We start from the raw sequence: 23050 nt of genomic DNA on the forward strand, positions 1-23050 counted from the left end.
GTTTTGAGTAAATGCTTTTTTAAGCTGTGCTCTTGAATTGCGTAGCCTGTGGCATAGCTTTTATCGCGGGCTTTGAGCGCGGCAACCGAATTAAGAAATTCCGTAACGAAAATAAACCTAACACCAGCGGTGTGGTGTTGAAAGCCGGTATTCCTATGCAATAATTTTACCGACCCCGAGGGCCACACATATTTTTTTGTTAAATTTTAGTGGGTGACCAGAACAAAACGCTTACGTTAACATTAACCATGCCTAGATTAGCCAATTAAAGGAAGCCTTTTTAATAGCTTAATTTCCTTCATTTATAGATAATGCTTCAGGTCTGATGATGATGATGATGATGTTTTGATGATGGGCTTAATCCGATTATCATAACAATAGCGAGGAGTTAACTGTTCAGAATTACATCTAATTAAAATATTTAACCACGCCACTTTGTTACAATGAATTAAAGTTGTGGTACAAACGATAAGAGACAACGGCCAGCGACAAGAGGTAGCGGAAAGCGATATTTACTTTGAATTATGTTCATAATTCTGCCCATTTATTTGTGGTTGGGTGGGATGTTTAGCCAAGTTACAATATTATGTATTTGAAAGACCACCTCAATGTCTAATTAACCCATCGATCGTGGAATAACGAGACACAATAGCTTATCTATTCTTATAGCGGTCGTTTAGGGCTTATCGCGGCCGGATGCGGCCGCTTAGGGCTCATGAATTAACTATTAACTTTTGGAGTGTCTGCCAGTGGGAAGCAACTGGCAAAAATGTCTGGCAATGGGAGACGAGATTTTTACAGTTATCTCGAAAAAATAAGATAAAAAAAATTGAGCTTTATACTCTATCGAAGGTTAGGTAGACCTTCACAACTGTATACCTAAAGTAACCGCGACCGAAACTCTACAGATGCTGGTCGTTCTTACCTATATATTATATACAGGAAAACTTTCAGCTTTAATAAAATGACAAAAAAAGGCTATCGTTGGCCCTTACTCTATTACGTACTATTATGTTTCGGATTAATTAGCGACACGTTCACAGTACCGTTGTCGCACGTTTCCGTTACTGGGCTCTAACCAAATAAAGCCTTACCAAATAGGTAACTTGTACCATCCCTAGCGGAAGGTGGAAATGCAGCAAATTACCATACACCGATTGTCCTGCGGGGGCGGTAGCGGGGGCGGGGAGCGGGGGGCATCCTGCACCCGCGGTGTTCATTAAATTGTGACACTGAAATTAATTATAATAATATTAGAATGAACAATTTTAAACGAGTAGAAGTTGCGAGCAGCTTGGCTAGAAATAGTTTACCGCGGTAATTGTATATTTTGCTTTATAGATATAGGTTTAGTACTTCTCTAATATATAAAATTCTCGTGTCACAGGGTGCGTGGTTGAACTCCTCTGAAACGGCTGGACCGATTTTCGTGAATCTTAGCAAGCATATCGGCTAGGGTTGAGAATAGGACAACATCTACATTTTATATAAAACTGACGGCACCATTGTGCGACGGGATTGCGATGAACGTTGCCATGATGACTAGGGTTACCATACGTCCCGTATTTCCCGGGACGTCCCGTATTTTAGGCATAGTTTAAAATGTCCCGGCGGGACTGACTCTGTCTCGTATTTGAACCAAATATTCACACATGCAAAGTTCGTAAAACGTAGGTACCTGTTTACATTTCTGACTCGGCTCGACTCGAGCGACTGTGTAGTAAGTGTGTTGTTACAAATATGATAAAACGAATAAAAATATGTTAAAACTGACTCGATCCTCGGAAAAATATAAAAAAATGACACTAAATAATTTTGTTTTTCATTTGTCCCGGGTAAAAAACTGAAATTCTGTATTTTTTGCACATTTAATCATTTGTCCCTTATAGGCTGAAAAAAATCAGGCAACCCTAATGGTGACATACTTATTTAGTCACTTCAATAAAATAATATGGGCGAAAATAGAAATACTTTATACGGCAATTTGCCGGGACACCTAGTATAGATATAAAAATAAGTAAAGATATTTACGGTCTGGATACACCATTCACGTGAAGATAAAATCAGCGAGTTTCCTTAGCTTTTCCTACTTGACTTTTAATTAAATTATTTTTGTGTTAATGATACGAATGTTTTTCTAAACAAGTCGAAATTAATAGTTTTTCTAAAACGACTGTATTTTTAGTTCAAACTCCTTGCATAATTTTTCTCTATGTATAAGACAGAGAAAAAATATGCTAAAATATGAAATGCCATAGTTAAAAATTTCGCCTCCCACCTATTAAAATTTTCATTTCAAATCAGATAGGCATACCAAGTAGATTAAATTCACTTGAATTAAACCTCATCATCACAGCCAAACAATAGTGGAGGTTTATTAAATTCTTCAGGACAAAGCGATGGAGTGCCAGATATCTTCAATAACCCTCGCCCCGACTCCTGCTATTTTTAGACATACAAACTCCTCTTGATGGGAATTCCTCGGACGTCTTGTCTGGAGCTAAAATAGTTGTCTTTAAGTTCTGTTTTTATTGCATAACGACTTTATAACTGCGACTGATTTAAAATGTCTACAATTCTTTTGTGGCTTTGAGTTCAAGAAAAATGTTGTTAAAAGTTAAAGAAAAAGTGGATTGTTTTAAATGAAATAGTTTTAGCTAGGAATAGTTTAAAGGCTTAGCTTTGCAGTGAACACTAAACAGTACCCTTGGGATAAATATATTTTCATTTTACGCGACTAAAGGTTTAGCATGACAAAATGTTACATGAACATTTCCTAACTAATATTAAGTTAAAACTAACTTTAAAGCTGCGCTTGCTTGAAACCCTCCTTAATGTAATAAATTGCATGTAACTGCAAAATGTTTTCTACTTATTTGACTTAACTATTTAGATTATTTTTGGTTTAAAAAAATAGATTCAATTACTGTCCAAGGTATAAGAAGCAAATAGGAGAAATTGAATCACAAAAAATAGGATCATTACAGCCCAGCCTGCACCTACTTATTCTGAGGAGTCTTGAAACGGAATGATTAATATAAATTCTTTATTTACAGCAAACATAGACGAAGGAATAAGTTTAATACAATAGACCATAGACAACATTAAAATAATATGCGGTAGAATTTCGAATGTATTTACGGTGGTAGAAACGTAGAAATAAGATTCATCAACAGCTCACAGCATAGCTGCAGCTCATTCCACGAGGCGTCATATCTGTTTGTTCAGATGAGGATGAGAGGATCTAATAACGAAGTATTGCTCCATCCGTACTCATGCAGACGAGCGTGGGATAAGTAAGAAGAGGCAGCGGATGGCCATTCTACGAATCGCTACAGTTTGACACTTAAAGTGGATGGTTATTATTTAGTACCAAAACTAAAAATACCCATGTACAGAAGGCAACCATATTACATATAATTTTTGAAGTTGAATAATTCGTTAATAAGAATCAAAAAATTATATATTTTTCATATTGGTAGATAATGTTAAGAGGGCGACTAACCCCAAAAATCAAACATCGTCCTTCTCTCTTCACACTCACGCCCGCCTTTCATATGCCAGGTGAAAAAGAACGACGCGGATTCATCGCCAAATTAGTTTTTTCTCAATAACTCGTAAATATACAACATTTTAAAAATCCGCTAGGTCGATCTCTCAATGATAGAATTTTATACAATGTGTTAAAATATTAACTCAGTTTAATGCACGGTTATGGCAAATAAATGAAAAATTCGTGAAAATTAGATTAATCATCATAAGAAATTAGATGCATCTTGGGATTTTTTCTATCGAGAAAATTTTAAGATAACGTGTTTTTGCTCAGATCGAATTCTTGGAAATATAATGTAGTATCTAATTTTAGAAAATGAACTAATTCGGGGCTCAAATGAATATAAGTATTTACAAATATACATATAAAAGTCTGATAAAACATATTTAAGTAGAAGCTTATTCGGGGCTTATTTTTAAGTATAAAAATGAATTATAAAGTCGAAAATTTTGGTTTAGCCGCCCCCTTAAGTATTTAAAATATTTAGTAAATCTAGGCATTAGAAAGAGTTTTGGGATGGGGTATTTTTAAGATGGCAGAGCTGGCAGCTATGGATAAGGCGAATTCGCAATATAGAAAAAGTAGTAATGTCTATAAAACTACGATTTTCTTAGGCTATTGGTTCAGTTTGTATTTTGTATAATTTGTATAAGTCAGTACACCATTTTTAATTTAATTTAGAAAAACAAATAATTATACTTAATTAAATTAAATAAAGTTAAGCTTATTGTCAGTTTTAAACCGTTCCCGTCTGTGACTTGTACCACACGCCGCGCCGTAATACAATATGTAAGCGCGATAACTTAGTTTGTATGTAGAAAAATTGTATCCTTCGCGAATTGAGCACTCCGCCAATTCCGGCGAGAAAATTACATTTGAGAAAATACATACAGAGTTACTGACAGACAATTGTACCGGTTTACTACATGTAAAGAACTTGGGGTGAGTTCACACTGAAACGAAAAGAGCTGCGACTTGGCGCTGCATAAAAGCAGTACAAAATAAAAATGTCAAAAAATGGCGCATCGTCGCTAGACACTACGTTTCGTCGTGTTTCAGTGTCACCCATAAAGTTAATATACCTAGCAGAATAGAGAAACAGAGGCCTGAGCAAGAGAGATGTCACTATCAGAAACACTGCGTGGTAAAAAGAGATAAGAAGAGTGTAATACATGATAGCAGCACTCTTTTTTCGACGTCCAGTCGGCACGTGCCGCACGTTGACAATTTAATCTGATAGAAATCATGTTCAATCATGCTTGTGTAAGTGTATACGTATACATATTTTTACATACGGATGTAAACCAATTTCGGTTTCGTTTGACAGCTCTATTCCTCTAGGTATATTAACTTTATGGTGTCACCAGATAGATCCTTGCAATAAATTACCTTCCGCAGTAGAATAAGAAATAAAAATTAAAAATTGCTGTCTCAATTTGGAGAAGAAAAAAATGCTTGCTCCAATCCATAACAGATTTCATTTTTTTTAACTGACTTCCAAAAAGGAGGAACTACATAATATGTTTGTCTGTTTGCAAATACGTAGGCCTTCAAAATGTTTATAAGCTGAGATGAGAAACATACATTTTCCCATCTGTGGTCTTTATTGCTTCAAATTAAATTAGAAGTTAAAACCTAACCTTCATTTTAGAGTTCATAAAGACAATACACTGCGGGCAAGAAAAATAGGGCACAACGAAATATTCATGTCTCGAAGGGACCATACGTCAGCGATATCGTCCCTTTAGGAAAATAATATTGTCTTATTGAAAATAACTGAACCAATATGTTCAGAGTTATGGAAAAAATTGGCATCATGCGCCAAAATGTGCCTATTTTATAAAGTGTTATTTCTTACTTTCGTTACTTGTTCTAAAAAAAATGTATGGAAGAGTACTAATTATATTTTATCTGTCGACCTATCCATCTGTTACCTCTTCACAATTAATGCGTTCAACTGATTTTGAATTTTGGTATGGTAATACCTGTGGTAATATTTTGAATTTCGGGAAAGGACATGGAATAAGTTTTTCTCTAGGAAAGATGTTGCGACGTTGCACTAATCATAATTATTATAATTATTAGTTATAGTTTTCAATGAAATAGTTTTATTTCCTTCGACTATTTTAATTCTACTGTCCCCATTTTTGTGCCATGCGGTGTATGTTTCATATAAATTAATGGAGATATCAGCGTGTCATGTCTAATGCAAGATGCATGTTGTGACGTCATAACTGTGGGCGACAGCCTGGTTTTATGGTGGTCCAGAAACAGACGTTAGAATATTTTAGACTCATTTAGAGCTCGAGGCGCCATGTTGGTCTAGTCTTTATGATCATCGTCGGTACCTTCTTTACATTAAAGCTAACAGTAGACTTTAGTAGGGGTAGTTGTCAGAATTTACGTTGAGGATTCGGAAAAAGCAGGTATCAGCTAACGTTCCGACTCGCGACTAAGCTTTGACCCATAGGCCGTAACCGTGCTAAGTAATGTTTTCGAATTCGAGTCTTAAATTGTGGATGCACCCGAAGGGACCCGATTCTCGCCCCTCGAATCTCATTTCCATTTAGCGAGTGACTATTGACTATTGAGTGAGGTAGCCAGAAGGATAATGATTTGGCTGTTTTTGTATGTGCCATTTAAGTACTAAATAAGGTGTCAAAAGACGTTTTTTTTTTCATTTCATCTTTTTAAGCAGTCGGGTTATAGTGTAGTTTATAACTTATTTGTGTTGAGAACCTACACTATCTAGTACCTAGCTTAGCCGTTCAAACCACAGTTGCAGCCTGCAGTGTAGATAGAAAATAGACTAGTCTCGGCGATTGATTCTGTCAACTGTCAAGTGATGCGGTGAGCACTGTCAAGGTCGGATGTTGCAGGCGAAACCGCACGTCAGTCTTGTATGAAAGGATATTGGACATACACACTAGCTGACCCACGCGGCTTCGCTCGTGTGAATTTTGTTATTACCTCCAAAACTATGCTAATCTCTATACAAGGTGTAACAAAACTAAGTAATAATACTTTAGGGTGTGTACGTGTTCATTGTAGAGAGTTCACTGTGAAAGTAGCAACGCTGAAAGACCAAAATTTTTTTTCACTTTTGTATGGATGGGCAAGCGCCCCAGCGCGGCGTCAAGAGTTTCTCCATACAAAAGTGAAAAAAAAATTGGTCTTACAGCGCTGCTACTTTCACTGTGAACTCTCTACGAGGAACATAATATACACACCCCAAAGTATTATCACTTAGTTTTGTTACACCATGTATACTCGTATAGACTCTATTTAAAAAACCTCAAAAAGTTCAGTTACGTAGTTTAAGATCTTAGCATAATCCACTACTAATATATAAGCGAAAATGTGTCTGTCTGTCTGTAACCTCTTGACGCCCAAACCGCTGAACGGATTTTGCTGAAATTTGGTATGGAGATACTTTGAGTCCCAGGAAAGGACATACGATTTGCGAGTGTCGTCTAGTTTTATCTAAAGGCCTCAATGATTAATATCTTTTAATTTAGCCTATCTAGATTCGAGACATCTAGGTAATCCAGCTGGAATGCCAGTGGCACTGGACAATCCCTGCGATGTGGGGCGGAATGCGAGTGACTGGCGTGGTATAGTCCCAACTCATGGTGCACTCTATTTAAATAAAGTGATTAAGGTTTATGTTATGTAGATTTTTAGTTTCGTAAGAAATATCTAGAGATTTGTTTTGTTAAAAAGCTAACCTATACTAAGAAGTAAGAATGTTTGTCTGTTGTTCTTCAAGCTTCTATATTTAATTAGGGACTTTTATCCGAAGACATGTCAATCCCATTATACCCTTTACTTAAATTTACACTTATATTTAAATTTACACTGTATAGTCTATATTAGCAAAAATACGGAAAAACGAATTGGCTTCTTCGGAAGTTGATTCAGAAGGAATGGACTGCACGAGCCCCATCGCATAAAGGTTAAAATTAAATTTTTCAAAAAAAGTCAATCTTTGGACCCGATACTTGACACATTCCATCCTTCAAGCTATCGCTTAACCTATTTCGAAGAAAAGTGTAAAGATTTTTGGGCCCCAAAAAGGATTTTGGGTCGTTTATATTGCAAAAAAAATACAGTTCTTGCTTGATATTTGCAACTAGACCTTCCGCGCGCCTTCGCTCGCGTAAATTAGATATTTCACAGACAAATTAGTCTACAAAAAATAGCCTATAATCCTTCCCGTGGTCTACTTCTTATCTGTGCCAAATAACAGAAAAATTGCTCCAGTAGTTCGTGATATAAGGCCTTTCAAATAATTTCCCCTGTTTTTCCACATTTTCCTTTTATTCTTCGCTCCAATTAGTCTTAGCGTGATAAAATATAGCTTACATGCCTTTCTCGATAAATGCATATTGGATATATGGAATCTCGGAATCGAAGAAATAGAGGAAAATGTGGTAAAAACGGGGGAAATTATTTTAAAGGGCTTATTTAAACGTTTATAATATATATATATATATATATATATATATATATATATATATATATATATATATATATATATATATATATATATATATATATATATATATATATATATAATATATATATATAATTGGAATCTCGGAATCGGCTCCAATGATTTTCATTTTAGTATATAGGGGGTTTCGGGGGCGATAAATCGATCTAGCTAGGAATCATTTCTAGAAAATGTCATTCTCATTGGATACCGGGCAAACAGCTAGTATAGAATTATAGATTAACCTGACGAATCACTGTGCCTGACTTAGTTTTATAGCAACGCGCAACGGCGCCAGTAGTATTTCAAAGCAACGTGTAGACTAGAAAGAAGATAAAAACCTCATTTCAACAGTCGGTTAAAACAATAGTGGAAGTAGTGGAAGATTCATAACAAAACGCAATTTAATTGAATCGTGTATTAATTTTTCATTTCTTTTCGTCTGTTTCTTGAATCATTTATTTTCATGATCTATTCGATTAATCATGCCTTGTGTCCATTTTGTTTTGTTGTTTTGGTTTGTTTTGTTTACGTTGTAATATACAACAGAGACCTATATAAAAATACTACCTATTTGTTTACCTACGTTAAATATTTGGTAAAGTTATTGTTATGTCAAGTTAATGTTAGCCATGGCCCATAAGGGTTTGATACAACCCATGGATTAGTTAAGATGTAAGACATCATTATCGTGTTAGGTATGCCTAAGCCTATAAATGATTTTAATAGTTTTCGATAAGACCAGAAAAGAATGCCAACGAAATTGTCAAAATATAGCAGCCAATTTCCAAATTTCATATGAACAAAAATAAGCTGGAAACGTCAACCGTGTAAAAAGTGTAGCTTTTTACTGATAATAAAAACTAATACCACACACGTGTGCTGACAGCTCTAATAGCTTCTGTCAACTCTCCCGACACTACCTGTTGACACCTAGCGAGCTGCGACATCTGTCCTTGCGTTAAGGCGTTAAGTTGATGGGGTAAGAGCGTGTACACATTGGGCGTTTTGAAGCGCACGCTTTGCTAACCCGCGTTTTAGAACCCCGGATTCTATTGAAGCGTACACATGCAAGCGCGCCAGTAACGCGCGAAGTGTAAGTTAAGTTTTCTATGAGAGGCCGCGCCGGCCCGGCCAGTTCCAAAAGTTTCAAATATTCTGTCAGAGAACTAAATATTCAGCTATCTGGTACCGACTTCAAAATTATGAAGATTGAGTACAGAAATAGTTGAGGTTTAGCCGAATTCGGAAAAAGGCACTATTAGATAGGAAAAATTATTTAATACTTTTTAGTTCATATTATAAGGATGTTATTATTGTTTTTACCTTGGAAGTCGGTTTTAATTTTTTGTTAAAAATAATAATTTCACTCTTTTTAGTTACCTACTAACCATCGCGTAAGTATATTTAATATTCTACGTATCTTAATTCTTATTACAATTTGTTAAGAGTCAGACGTTGTGCTCACAAAATATATAGTAGATAATTTTAAACAATACATTTAAAAAAATCGAAGTGAACAGGAAACACGTGCTAGCCGCTAGGCCAGAGGTCGGCAGACTTACCAATCACATGAGCCAAATATCGAGTTTGTACATTTTCCCATACCTGCAAAGAGCCGCTACATAAATTTTATAAGTCTAATGATAATAATTAGAGTCTAATTCGCTTCACACTACAAAGCTACATTTACAGTAAAAAAAAGCCGAAATGTGACCCTCGTTATTCCTTGAGATGCCTTAAAAATACTTCGTAAACATCAGAAAACAGATGATCTTATCTGAAGATAACGAAAATCTCAAATGCAATTTTTTTTCTAAACGGAGAGTTTACTGGCGGTGGACGTTTCCAAGTAGGTAAGTATAGTATAGTAGTAAGGTTCGTAAGTAGGAGTTTTTCTCACCCAAAACAATCCTCCTTAACCCATGTCACCAACATTTAATTGACGTAGGTTCCTAAACCTTAGCCAAATTTTTCTAAGTATTTTCACCATACTAACAAGGGTCACATTTCGGCCTGTCATTCGACAAAGGGTTGATTTTTGAGAAAAGTTTATCTGAGCTTTTTTGCTTCCCTTGGCGCCCCCTATCGATTGGTATAATAAAAAGGGGTGGTCATAGGGGGTAGTATTTTTGTCGTCAAAATTTTTTCTCCGTACCAACGAGGGTCACATTTCGGCCTGTCTTTCGACAGGGGTTGATTTTTGAGAAAAGTTTATCTGAGCTTTTTTGCTCCCCTTGGCGCCCCCTATCGATTGGTATATTCAAAAAGGGTGGTTATAAGAGGTTAAAATTTTGACGAAAAATTTTTCTAAGTCTTTTTTCCATAGTGCCCCGTTTCCTTCAGTCCAACCCAAATGTGTGCCTTACGCTCTGGAGTAAAGGTTGACTTTGTTACTTATGTTCAATTTTGTGGTACCTACTTGAACTTGTTTTTTTTTTTTGTATTAAAATCGCTTTGAAATGTACCAAATAAATAAGGACATAACGTGATGACTGATGATATTTTATGGTGTTGTGTGTATATTGAATCCATATTATACAACCATGTGAGTTGTGACATTGGTGACCCTGACATGGAAGTGATGATGATGATGATGATGATGAATGTAATTTGCATAGTAGCATATGCTTTCAGTTCTTAAAACAACGCCTAAACCCCCAAACTTGTATCAATAAGGAATCCGGAGTTCTCTTAGTATCTTCGGAACCATAGTATACCTTGGTGCAAAATCTTGCGTTTTGGTAGCATATGTATAGGATGCTTCTCATAAAACCAAAATCACCATATGTTTCCATATAAATTTTGAGGAGTTCCCTCGATTACTCATGGATCCCATCATCAGATCACCACTTTTGTGAAAATGGGACCAAATTGGAGTGAAACCTAATATAACAAAACAAAAATTTTGAAAATCGGTTCACAAACGGCGGAGCAGTGGTCGAACAACAAAAAAATCCATAGCTGAATATATAACCTCCTCGTATTTTGGAAGTCGGTTAAAAATTAAACAGCAGGAGTAGGCATTTTCGTCGTAACACAGAAAGTAGGTTATTACTTTCATACGCCGCGCCGGCGATTTAATTTCCGAATTATACGAAATAATAAATTACGAATTTTCGATTAGGTCACGAGGTCTAACGATATTTTAACCTTTTTTTCCAATTCAGAAAAGTGCAGAACATTTTCGGTGCGTGGTAAAAAGAGAGAGATTACTTCCTCTCCTACGCCACGCCGCGCGCCGGCGGTCTACGTCTCTCTCTACCTTACGAATCTTTGATCATGTCACATGTCGCGAATTAAACATTTTTAAAATTTTTACCCATAAAAAGTGCACAGCCCTAAAAAGCTTTCAATTCAATATAACATTCCGACATCGAACTGAAATATTTGCTATCGAACAATAACGCTCAGGCCAATACAATAAATCTTATGAGGAGGATCAGCAAACAAAGGCCTTAATCAAGGTAATCGGTTTACGTTTTTTTTGTCTCTAACATGGTCTATTGCGTAGGAAATTATATTAGAAAAAGACCGAAGTACAAAAATTACTTGTCAGATTAGGTATAACTGTTACAGATTAGTGTTTTTTAATAAAATGGATGCGCCTGATGGAAAGCGACTACCGTCGCCCATGACCACTCACAACATTAGAAGAGCTGCAGGTGCGTTGCCGGCCTTTTAAGAGGGAATACGCTATCTTCTTGAAGGTTTGCAGGTCGTATCGGTCCGGAAATACTGCTGGTGACAGTTCGTTCCATAGTTTTACAGTTCGCGGCTTCCCGTCGGTATTTTCAATTATATGCCGGTAGTCGGTAAGCGCCACAATCCTGCATCATGCTATCGAAATTTTCTAAGAGTGGGTTGCACCAACTTACTTTAACCCTTAATTCGACCCTAAATAGCGGGCTATACGTTTACTTTAAAAAATTCTAGCTCGAAAATTATTCCATATTTTAATGAGGTTTTTGTATTATACTATTAAAAAACTATTCTAGATTTAATAAAAAATACTATTTTATATGTTTCAAAGAAAAATAATATCAAAAAATCGAAAAATGTAAACCAAAGTCGATCGTTTGCAAGATACGTTTTTAAATAATGTCATTTAAGATATTTATAATGATCTAAGTTACACTTAAGCAATAGTTATTTATTGTCAACTATCTGAATCATGCGACTGAATTGTACCTATAATTATGCCTAAAGTATGTTTAGCCGATTATACATTGCCGCATTCTCTGAAATCACACTACGAAATTCTATGTATAGCGGGTTTCACGTCGTCGAATTAAAGGTGAAGTAGGTAATACAATCCTGGACCTTTTGTTAACTGCTGCAGCTGGAGCTGTTAGTTTAACTGGACTTATACTTCGTCCATGGTCTTCATTAGACTTAATATTTCAATATTTGGTCTCAGATTTGATAATATCCATATGAAAATGGTTCAGCCCCTTTAGTCTTAGCTTACTTTTGTACTGTTCTATGAGAAATATTTTGGTTATTATAGGAATTTTATATTTCTACCCTCTCTAAAGCTCTTACAAAAGCTTTCTTTTCCTCATTGAGTAAGATGTAGCTTACTGAATTTTTTTTTCTGATATTCATAATTTTGTAAAAATTGGTAAATTACTATTTTGAGGCTTTTCTTTTTAGATATTAATGTTTTTTGAAAAAAAAAATATACGTAATAGGCCTTTTAAAGGCCCAAAAGTATAACTGGATACGATAACTGACGTATTTTTATAAGTAAAATTTAACTAATTAACCTTTACTGTCTAGATGAAAATCCTCACCAACCACCTTGACTCAAGCACTTTTACTAGGCACTTAGATAGCTATTTAATTGGTATTTTATATTATCTCTTCCAATGTTTTCAAAGTTAAGTAGCTGTATTTTATTGAAATTTCTATTTTTTACAGATCAGAACCTTAAAAGCATCTTCTAAATGCTTTTTGAAATCAGCCAGTTGATAAATACTTTTACTCGAAGCTTCAGAACCTTTCATCTGCGAATGCTCTTAGTAGTCGAATTTTGATTCATTTTCAAATCCTCAAAGAAAACCACCAATTTATAGAATATTACGTTTGAAATTAAGTCTATAATGTAGCTACTACTCTCTGTGGACATTTAACATCCTAAAAAAGGACACTTATAATTATCTTTTGCAGAAACCTACAGCTACCCCTATGTTTCATCGCCAATAAATGTCACTGTTTAAGTAAATCGATATAACAAGCTTAGCTTAGCCCCGAAACCAATTATTTCTTCTTAATTTATTTTATTTCAAAAAAAAATAATTTAATGTAATGTGCTCTGAATCAGAGTTGCATAGCGGGCTATACGTATATATTGGAAGTATGTTTTGTAGGAACCCGGCAATGTATAATATACTATATTATAATTTTCTCGAAAATTGTCAAATAGGATTTTTTTTAATATTTTTCTGTACATCTTTAGACACTAAAGGAAAGGTATATGAACAAAAAAAATTAAAAATCTCGAAAAAAAATTCCGTCGAATTAAGGGTTAACTATAACTTTAACTTTAACTACAATGCAAAATGTCAAATCTTTGGTTCAAGTCAAAAATGGACGCCATATTTAACCATAACCTTGATCTCGACAAGGCTTTGAATGAACGTGGCGAAAAAAGGAACTAACGCTGTCATCATACAAAAACGCCATTTTTGACAGTTCTCCTTTACCAGCAGCGCCCCCGCCTACGTTCATTTCAAGCCTTGTCGGACCAGCTGTCATCTGTCAAATTCTGTGGTCAAAGTTAAGGTTAAAGTTAAAGTTAGCCTTAACTATAACCATAACTAGCTTTGACCATAACTTTAACTTTAACCACGCCTCTGGTGCAACCCACCCTAAGTGTGTCGGTATTTAATCGACAGCTGTACCTGGTTAATTTTTTGCACTCTACAGTCTACTAGTACGGGAGTCCTAGAAAAAATTGTTTTTGATTACTATCAAGCTAATTTTTTGTGAGTAGCTCCACTTAACAGAGATAGAAAGAATTTCATACTTTGACTTGATGGTCCTAAAATATGGATTGTTCTATATTTTGTAGGACAATGTTACTCTTAAATTATGTAACTATTAACCTATCAATATACAAAAAATCAGCTTGTCAGGGTTCCGTTTTAGGGTTCACTTCTCTTGTTGATTACAGAACCCTTTAACTAAAGTAACGTAAGGTTGGGTTGCACCAGAGGCATGGTTAAAGTTAAAGTTATTTTTATAGTTAAATATGGCGTCATTTAGCTTTAACTTTAACCATAACTTTAACCGGAGAAATTCACGTATGAGCGGAGGTAAGGACGCCATATTTAACTTTAACCAAAGATTTGACATTTTGCACTGTAGTTAAAGTTACAGTTAAAGTTAGTTGGTGCAACCCAGTCTAAGTTTTTTAATAAAAACGTAACCTCGAGTTTGTCACTTGATCGAGTTTTATATTCAGTGGTCTGTGACTACTTGAAGGATGATGATTTTAGCCATAGATTTAACCCTCAAATTATAGACGATGAAAACTTAAAGACATAATAATTTTGCTTGAAGATAATCAGGCTATCAACCTGTATTAAATATTCAGGACTCTCCTGAGTTCTGAATCCATTCCTCACAATACCATTCGCCTAAACTGTTAAACCGATTGTTATTATGAAATTTACCCTGGGCTATGAATACCAATGATAAGAGAAGCTATCTAAGAATACTGAGAAACTTCGGCGTCTACGATACGATTTTTTCTTCCAAAAGTCTTATAGGTCTATAAGACCCATGATTACAGCTAAGGGTTAATTCGTTTTTGTGGTTGTGACCTCTTCGGCCTATTGAATCCCAAAAGAGGTCATTTTCAGATCATTGTCGTAACGATTCTCGTCTCAATCAGTCGTCTTTTGAATCATTAAAATGTTTAATTTAAATTACATGATAGCATTTGCTTGTTTAATAACTGTGGGCCAAAGTGTTTATCTCGCTAATGGTAAGACTTTTATAAATTTGTATTTAATATTATAATTTATAATTAATAATTAGTTATGAAACTTTAATAGAGCACTTAAATGTAGTATTTATTGACCTCCAGCTTTCAGAAAGAACTAACAGAAAAGTTTTTTAATTCTTGTAAGACTGCAGTACACTTGTAAATCAATAATTTTTGCATTGTCTTCCATCTGAAAGTTTCTTGTGGTCCCTAATTTAATATCATCCTAAAATATCCTTGAAGCACTGTTCAATATTTTTTAATCCTTGTTACCTGTTTTCACTGTAACACATTCGCCTTGAAATTCTTAATTACGCTGTCCGGAATTTTTTTGATTCTGTATGAAGATGTGTTGATCCTTGTAAGTCTGTTATAAGTATTTAGTATACCATCTAGGCGTCCTTTTCATCCTTGTAAGCCTGTCTATTCGTCTACCCGGAAGTTCCTAGTGACCTTGTAGTACCGCGTGCGCGCGTGCTCCTCCCGGCGTTCGAGCACGGCGCGCGCGCGGTAGCTCATACAGCGACGCAGCGCGATGCACGCGCCGCCGGGGTAGCTGCGGACGAAGCCCTGTCTGAAATAAAATCATACGAATTACGAATCGATGTGAAAGCATTCAAGTGTACTGTGTAAGGTCTAGAATCAAGAGTCCAAGCTTTGAAGGGTTTACACATCGGAAGAGGCCACAGACTCACATGACAATTCCCTTGACGATTTTGTATATTTTGTATCGACGGTCAATGACTGTCAGGCAGCCTGTCGACCAGAGCCTGCAGGCGGACTGTTTAATGTGAGACCCTTTAGACTGGTCATAGATGGACCGCATCTTGAAGTCGGACTGCTCTAGAGCGATTGCGTTGTTTGCAGCTCAAGAAGTGCTCGAGCGGTCCGCGTATTGCGTATATAAATTTAGTATGGAAACTGCGCCGTGCGGCAAACGCTTCTTGCTGTCCATCTCGACTACAAGATGCGGTCCGTCTATGGCCGGCCTTACTAGTTCTGTTAGCAGTTAGACTTTAAAGACTAATAAAGGCCCTAGGCCTAGGGTATACGAAATGACACAAACAAGTCAAGTGATAGGGCGAAGCCAAACGAGCGTAATTAGTTAGTTGTGAGTCGCAGAATTTCGGCTGGCAGAAATTCTGCTGCATTCAGTTTCATACAAAAGTCCTGTTTGATTCACACGAGCATAATTTTGTGAGTCGTGATTTGTATGAAAAGATATTATTTACGCGACCGAAATTCTGCGGCTTACAACTCACAAATTACGCTCGTTTGGCTTCACCCTTATAGTAAGGCTCGGTTAACAATTTATATGAGTCCGCGCGACAGAGCGGTTTGGCCGCTACACAACGAAATAGAGCCTAGAGGCTAGGGTAGGTTGCGGTAGGTTCTATCGTACCCGCAACTCTGCCTTAAGAGGGCGACTAACCCAAAAAATCAAACATCGTCCTTCTCTCTTCACACTCACGCCCGTCTTTCATATGTCAGGTGAAAAAGAACGACGCGGATTCATCACCAAATTAGTTTTTTCTCAATAACTCGATAAATATACAACATTTTAAAAATCCGCTAGGTCAGTTTCTCAATGATAGAATTTTATACAATGTGTTAAAATATTAATTTAGTTCAATGCACGGTTATTGATATTTCTATCGAACAAATTTTAAGATATCGTTTTTTTGCTCAGATCGAATTCTCGGAAATATAATGTAGTATCTAATTTTAGAAGAGGGTTTTAGTGAGTAGGCAGGACAGGAGTCCCACATACCTCGGCCGATATCCCCAATTTGCCGGTTTTTTTTTTTTAAGGGGCTAGGGTACAGTTGTAGAGAAGGGCAGCAAACCGCGGTCTAGCCATTTCACGTGCGTGAAAATAATTTGCTTTATTAAAGGTCTAGTAAAGGACTTACAAGTTTCAAATGAGGAGTTGCATTTTTTCAGCGATTCAACTATAAAATTTAAAATAAGAAATAATCATGAAATCATAAGGTGATATCTCTGCCTATGACCTCTGTATTCTAGCTGCAAGTTTTTTCCACGTCAGGTCATATCGTCTCCGATGACTCTGATCCAAAAAGTAACGAGTCAATATCATCAGGGATACTGTACTAGTTGCCTCATAAATAAATCACTCAACACCATTCTACGGTTCAAAATTACCTCTAGCGCGATGTACAACTCAAAAAGCGCTACCTGTCATCGAAAGGTGGAACTAACACAGTTACAATAGTTCGTCAATTTGCCGTTAGATGGCATTTTGTTATCATACCTGAAAAATCAGTTACCTAAATGAAAATCCACACAATAATAATTTGTACTGTACTTGTCGTATTATGTAACAGGTGTAAAGTAGTTAATAATCTATTTTCTTTCTTTCTAATATTCAGTTTTATTAAAATAAACTTGTGAAGTCAAAAATTAAGTCTTCAAGTTTTTTAGACTAAAGTTACTTGTGTCTGTAGGGAATGCAAGTCTCGCGAGATTAGGCTCAAGCGAGATTTCGTGAATTTATGAAAATCAATCACCCGAGATCTCAAAATAAGTTGAAAAATTCAAATAACGCTTTGATTATGACGTTTGTTATTTCTATGCTCGAGTACAATCTCGTTAATTTTGCGAGATTTTTCCCTTGTCTCGACCGAGATCAATCTCGTTAAAAAGACCGAGATTTAGCGAAAACAATATCCAGAACGAGGTTGCATTTCCTAATTCAAATTCAAATTCAAAATTTATTTATTTGCCAAGAATATGGTGCAGTAGATGTGATTTTTTTGAGTTCAGACATATTAACGTGGTGTGTAAATATTGTCATTGTAATTATAATTTTTCCATGTCATTGAATTTTATTAATTAAAAATGATAGATAATAATTAACAGTATTTCTTAAAACATATTTTGTCCAATTAATGAATATTATACAAATAATGTCCTAGCATCTTTAAGCTAAAATGCTGTAAGTACCAGTTTTGATATAATTTGATATGGTATAGAAAAACGAAGGAAATAGCGCTCACTTGCAATAACACCCTGGTCTACACAACCCCAGCTTTTTCGGCACCCTGTAGACACGATTGGTGCGATTCGCCGACGTCCAGCAGAAATACTCCTCGTAGAACGCGCACGACCGGTAGACCTCCTCTGATGGACATTGGCTTTCTAGGTGCATAAATTGACTAATGTCCCTCTAGGTTGCCCTATGTTAAAGGGTTAATCCAACCTTCTAACGAGTTTCTGAGTATAGGTACTCAAGCAGCTCCAGAGCCACCATTTTATTTTGTACCTTAAGAGGGAACGGGGGTGCAGTAGAATTTAAACGAAGAATTAACTATTGCCATCACTCTTCTCCCTGCGCCGGCACGTGTATTGTAATAGAGACAGATACAATAAACGGAGGTAACGTAGTGGTCTGATTCCTCCTTCACAATAAAGCCAATCTAATTAAATTTTTCTTAAATATCTTCAGGCAGAGTAAGTCTATGCCTCTACGTTTTTATTTCACCTTAACGATCTTTCAAATTTGTTTTATGGTCGGTGGATTGGCGGGGTACGGGGCATTCGTTTTTTTAAGATTTTTGAAGGGTCATGTTTATTTTATTTATTAGCAAATTTAGAAAACATCGAACGTAGAGGCATGTTATATTTCACAGATCCCAATATTGTATAAAAAAATAATTTGTCTAGACGCATTGTCCGGGGGAGTAAATTGAGGAATACGTTTGTACGGAAAAACAGTGATAGCATTCCCTCTTAAGTATAATATTTATATTTTAGGAAACCAAAAAATAAAATATATTCTCGCCTTTGCATCGTCTTTGCATCGTCTTTGCATCGTCTTTGCATCGTCTTTGCATCGTCTTTGCATCGTCTTTGCATCGTCAAGCTACACTATACTACACAATACTACTTACTTATCATAGCCGACTGCACAGCAGCAATAAATAAACTTAAACATAAAACGCGATACATTTTCGCACATAACATAAAAAGTATATTCAATAGGTATCGGCTATTACCTTATTTATAGCATAATTATTCCATGCGAATGTAATTAAATTTTAATTGCATAAAACGTCCATAACGTGTCCATAATTATTTCCATATTTCAGTGTTTTTAATACCATGTCAACCTTTTTGCGTGTAGATTTAATATTTTATACCAGAGTGGATTTATTTTAAACTGGATCACGCCCGCAATTCCATTGCGGCAAAATTTGGTTATCACACGGGAACCGAATATTTTCCGGGATAAAAAGTATGCCATCCTACGTTCTTTCCAGAGACTCAAAGTATCTCCATACTACCGTAGCAAATTGCAGCGGTTAGTTCGGCTTTTAGCTAGTAATATATTATCTATGCTATAATATTATAAAGCTGAGCTGATAAGCAGACAGACGGACAGACAGGTTTGTCTTTCTACACACTTTCGCATTTATAATACATAATATTAGTAATATGGACAACGCGAGTTTGTGAAGTTCGAGTTCATAGAACTGGCAGCGTCCGTGTGTACAGTAATATTTTTTATGAAATAAGGGGGCAAACGAGCAAACGGGCCACCTGATGGAAAGCAACTACCGTCACCCACTACTCGCAACACAGGGTTGCCAGATTGGGGGTTTTTTTCGCAATTCTGGGGAAAACTTTGACTCTAGGCGAAAATTTGGGGAAACAGTATTCTTGGGGAAATGTTTGGGGTTAGCACTTCTAAAAAACACAATAATCAATTAATAAAACGAACGTGCTTTTCATTCGATTAACATCCTGGCAAATATGCAAGAATTCAGAGCCATTAAAAAAAATTAGCTAGTCTATGACTGACTCTGACCTCTGTCTTGTCTGTGACTGTCTGTCTCTGGCTGGGTTTGTTGTTTGTTTTAGTTTGTTTGGTCGAGTGCGTAAAAGGCCTGACAGACGTACGAACTTAAATCACGCCAGTTTTAAGTTCGCGAACTTACTCGGCTCGCGTCGTCGGTGAGTGGTGACCCTATGTAATTGTGTATCTGTTTAACTGTCGAGTGATCGAAACTACTAAATCGAACAAAAGTAGTTTCAATTTTATATTCGGGTTTTTTTTTTCTGTAACAAAGCGATTGGGGATTTTTTTTTGAAAACGTATCATTTTGGGGAAATATAAAAATCAGTTTGGGGGAAATCGTAAAATTGCATCTGGCAACCCTGTCGCAACATCAGAAGAGCTGCAGGTGCGTTGCCGGCCTTTTAAGAGGGAATACGCTCTCTTCTTCAAGGTTTGCAGGTCGTGTAGGTCCGGAAGTACTGCTTGCGACAGTTCGTTCCAGAGTTTTACAGTGCGCGGCAGAAAGTTACGCGTGAAACGCACGGTGGAAGACTACCACTCATCAAGGTGATGAGGATGGTACCTATATTTTTCGCGTGGGATGATGGTGAAAAGTTGCAGGTGGTATGATTCCGAACAATTCCTCAGAGCACTCCCCGTGATACAACCGATAGAGGATGCAGAGTGAAGCTACATTTCGGCGTAATTCCAAGGGGTCCAAGCTGTTCGAAACACTATGGCAGTCAACAATTCGAGCGGCCCTTTGTTGGATACGATTTAGAGGGAGCAGTTGGTGTTTTGGCGCCCCTGCCCAGAGATGAGAACAATATTCCATATGAGGCCGAACCTGCGCTTTGTAGAGTTGTAGGTGTTGGTACGGACTGAAGTACTGTCTCGTTCTGTTCAGAACACCAAGCATCTTCGAGCTAACTAAGCCTTACCTTCTAGATGATATCAAAACTGGACTTCGCTTGATATGTTAACGCCAAGTATTTTAATGCTATGGGAAATGGTTAAAGATGTGCCCTCAAAACGATTTGGCAGTACTTTTGACCACATAATTCAAAATTATTAAATCTATTTCAGAGCAATGTCCCACCAACGAGGAGTACCTGCTATGCGGCTCGACCTGTCCCACAAACTGCACCAATATCAACCCTGACTGCTCCGACGACTGCGCTGAAGGCTGCTTCTGTCTGACCGGCTACGTCAGAGACGCGAATGGAACTTGCATCAGCATTGACAAGTGTCCAGGTAAGTTGATGATTTTTAGATATTTTGTGGTGTCAACTTATATGTGCAAAGTTTATCTTGTAGATAAAGTTAGGAAATCAAATTATTTACAAACTTTGCACAGATTTTTATTTCCCAATTTGTAGGAAAGAACTGAGACGATGGGAAACCAAGATATTAAGATATTTATAAAATATGTAGTGATGTTAATTACGTTTTGTAACAAATTGTGGTTACAGCTGGTGGCAAATTTCTATAGCAATCTATCATATTTTGTCTATTACTTCTGTAGAAGACAACTACCTCACACAATATCTTCAGAGCTTGCAAAGATTGTTATTGCAAAATTGTATCTAACTATGTACTGTTGAATCTTATCAATAGCATCGAATAACATCCAACAGTCATATTAATTGTAGGACATAGGATACTTTTTATCCCGAAAAAATGTACGGTTTCCACGCGATTAACGAATTTTGGCGCAACGGAGTTGCGGGCGTCAGCTAGTCTATATATATATATAAAACTCAAAGGAGACTGTCTGACATGGTGATCTATCAACGCACAGCCCAAACCACTGGACCGATCGGGCTGAAATTTGGCGTGCAGGTTATATATGACGTAGGTTAAGAACGGATTTTGATTAATTTTACCTCCAAGGGGTTAAAATAGGGGACGAAAGTTTGTATATAATAATACTTCTTAACGCGAGCGAAGCCGCGGGCAAAAGCTCGTAGTAATATAAACTGTAAGTTCTGGTAATCTTCAGACAGCAATACATCAATATTCCAGGTCCCAGCCAATGCGGTGACAACGAGGAGTTCGTGCCCTGCGCCACCGTGTGTCCAGCGACCTGCCGCGTGCCGGAGCCCGAGGTCTGCGGTGCAGCTTGCGGGATGGGCTGCTTCTGTAAAGACGGCTTCTACAGAGACGAGAGGAGTAAAAAGTGTGTTACCCTGGACAACTGCCCTGCTGGTGAGTCGATTTTGATGTAGTTAGGCTATAGCATAGCTTTCATCGCAGGATTTGAACGCGGTTATCGAATCAAGAACAAAAAACCCTAACACAACCCACTCCGCAGGGGCTATCACGTAAAAACAGCGATCAACAATCCACTAGCAATAAACACGCGAGCAATTGCTGGGTGTCATGAATGTGACAAACAATGGTGTCATGTATAGTGATCGATTGCAATCGTATTGTTTTGGCTGATACGTGTTACGAAATAGCGATTTTGGAGCAATTATCGCGCAATAATTGCTATCGCATTGCTCTCGCAAGATACGTGATAGTTGATACGGGGGCCGATCGGCACCGCGGCGTGCAACATTTAACGCGTTCGTGCATGGGCGTACCCAGGTTCTGGGCCAGGGGGGGGGCAAATTACCCAGGTTCTGGTGCCGGGGGGGGGGGGGGGGGGCAAATCACCCAGGTTCTGGGCCAGGGGGGGGCAAATCAGATTTTTCATAAGCTAGGTGTTTATAAAGAATAAAAAATTAATAATTTTTAGTTGTAAAAATATTGTATTGCAAACAAATGGCAAAAATTCGTTCTTAATTTTAAATTTTTAGAGATAAAAGTACTAGATAATATACTTAGTAGGAACGTCAACATAATCCGGGGGGGGGGGGGGGGGGGGCAGCTGCCCTCCCCTCGGTACGCCCATGCGTTCGTGTGCGTGCGCCTACACGTATGCGAATTGTAATTGCATAAGTTGATAAAAATATGCAAAAGCTTTACCGCAGCGGTTCCGGAGGGCTACACGTATTTTTTTCCATCGAAAGCTGCCATGATCGAAAGTTTTCTAAGCTATTGCTAAGAAAATGGAAGTAATAATGATGCACAGACCTGCAGCTGTTCATAATCATCACCAACCCGCCCCATGCTGGAAAAGTTTTTATTTATTTTACGAACAGATGTAAGCTACTTCAAGCGAGAACTCTTATGACATCCAAAAATATTATATTATCATTTATC

At 37.0% G+C, this 23050-nt stretch overlaps 2 protein-coding genes across 2 annotated transcripts; one reads left to right on the forward strand and one right to left on the reverse strand.

The window, feature by feature from the left end:
* Positions 1-15194: 15194 nt before the first annotated feature.
* Positions 15195-19010, reverse strand: LOC121735306 (venom serine protease inhibitor-like). Its single transcript, XM_042126089.1, has 3 exons — positions 18954-19010; positions 18060-18201; positions 15195-15616 (listed from the first exon to the last, which is right to left on the reverse strand). Exons 1-3 carry the CDS (start codon positions 18958-18960, stop codon positions 15466-15468), a joined length of 300 nt encoding a protein of 99 aa, XP_041982023.1. The 5' UTR covers positions 18961-19010; the 3' UTR covers positions 15195-15465.
* Positions 19011-20849: 1839 nt separating this feature from the next.
* On the forward strand, positions 20850-22168 carry LOC121735690 (serine protease inhibitor swm-1-like). Its single transcript, XM_042126592.1, has 4 exons — positions 20850-20883; positions 20927-21094; positions 21866-22048; positions 22155-22168. Exons 1-4 carry the CDS (start codon positions 20850-20852, stop codon positions 22166-22168), a joined length of 399 nt encoding a protein of 132 aa, XP_041982526.1.
* The last annotated feature ends 882 nt before the right edge of the window (positions 22169-23050 follow it).

The sequence above is a fragment of the Aricia agestis genome, chromosome 17 (assembly GCF_905147365.1).
Source record: "Aricia agestis chromosome 17, ilAriAges1.1, whole genome shotgun sequence".
Taxonomy (NCBI): domain Eukaryota; kingdom Metazoa; phylum Arthropoda; class Insecta; order Lepidoptera; family Lycaenidae; genus Aricia; species Aricia agestis.

Coding starts and splice junctions, on each gene's coding strand:
- LOC121735690 (XM_042126592.1), top strand. CDS start 20,850: ATGGTTAAAGATGTGCCCTCAAAACGATTTGGCA. Junction 20,884..20,926: donor GCCCTCAAAACGATTTGGCA/GTACTTTTGACC, acceptor AATCTATTTCAG/AGCAATGTCCCACCAACGAG. Junction 21,095..21,865: donor CAGCATTGACAAGTGTCCAG/GTAAGTTGATGA, acceptor TCAATATTCCAG/GTCCCAGCCAATGCGGTGAC.
- LOC121735306 (XM_042126089.1), bottom strand. Junction 15,617..18,059: donor AGACCAGGGTGTTATTGCAA/GTGAGCGCTATT, acceptor ATTTTATTTCAG/ACAGGGCTTCGTCCGCAGCT.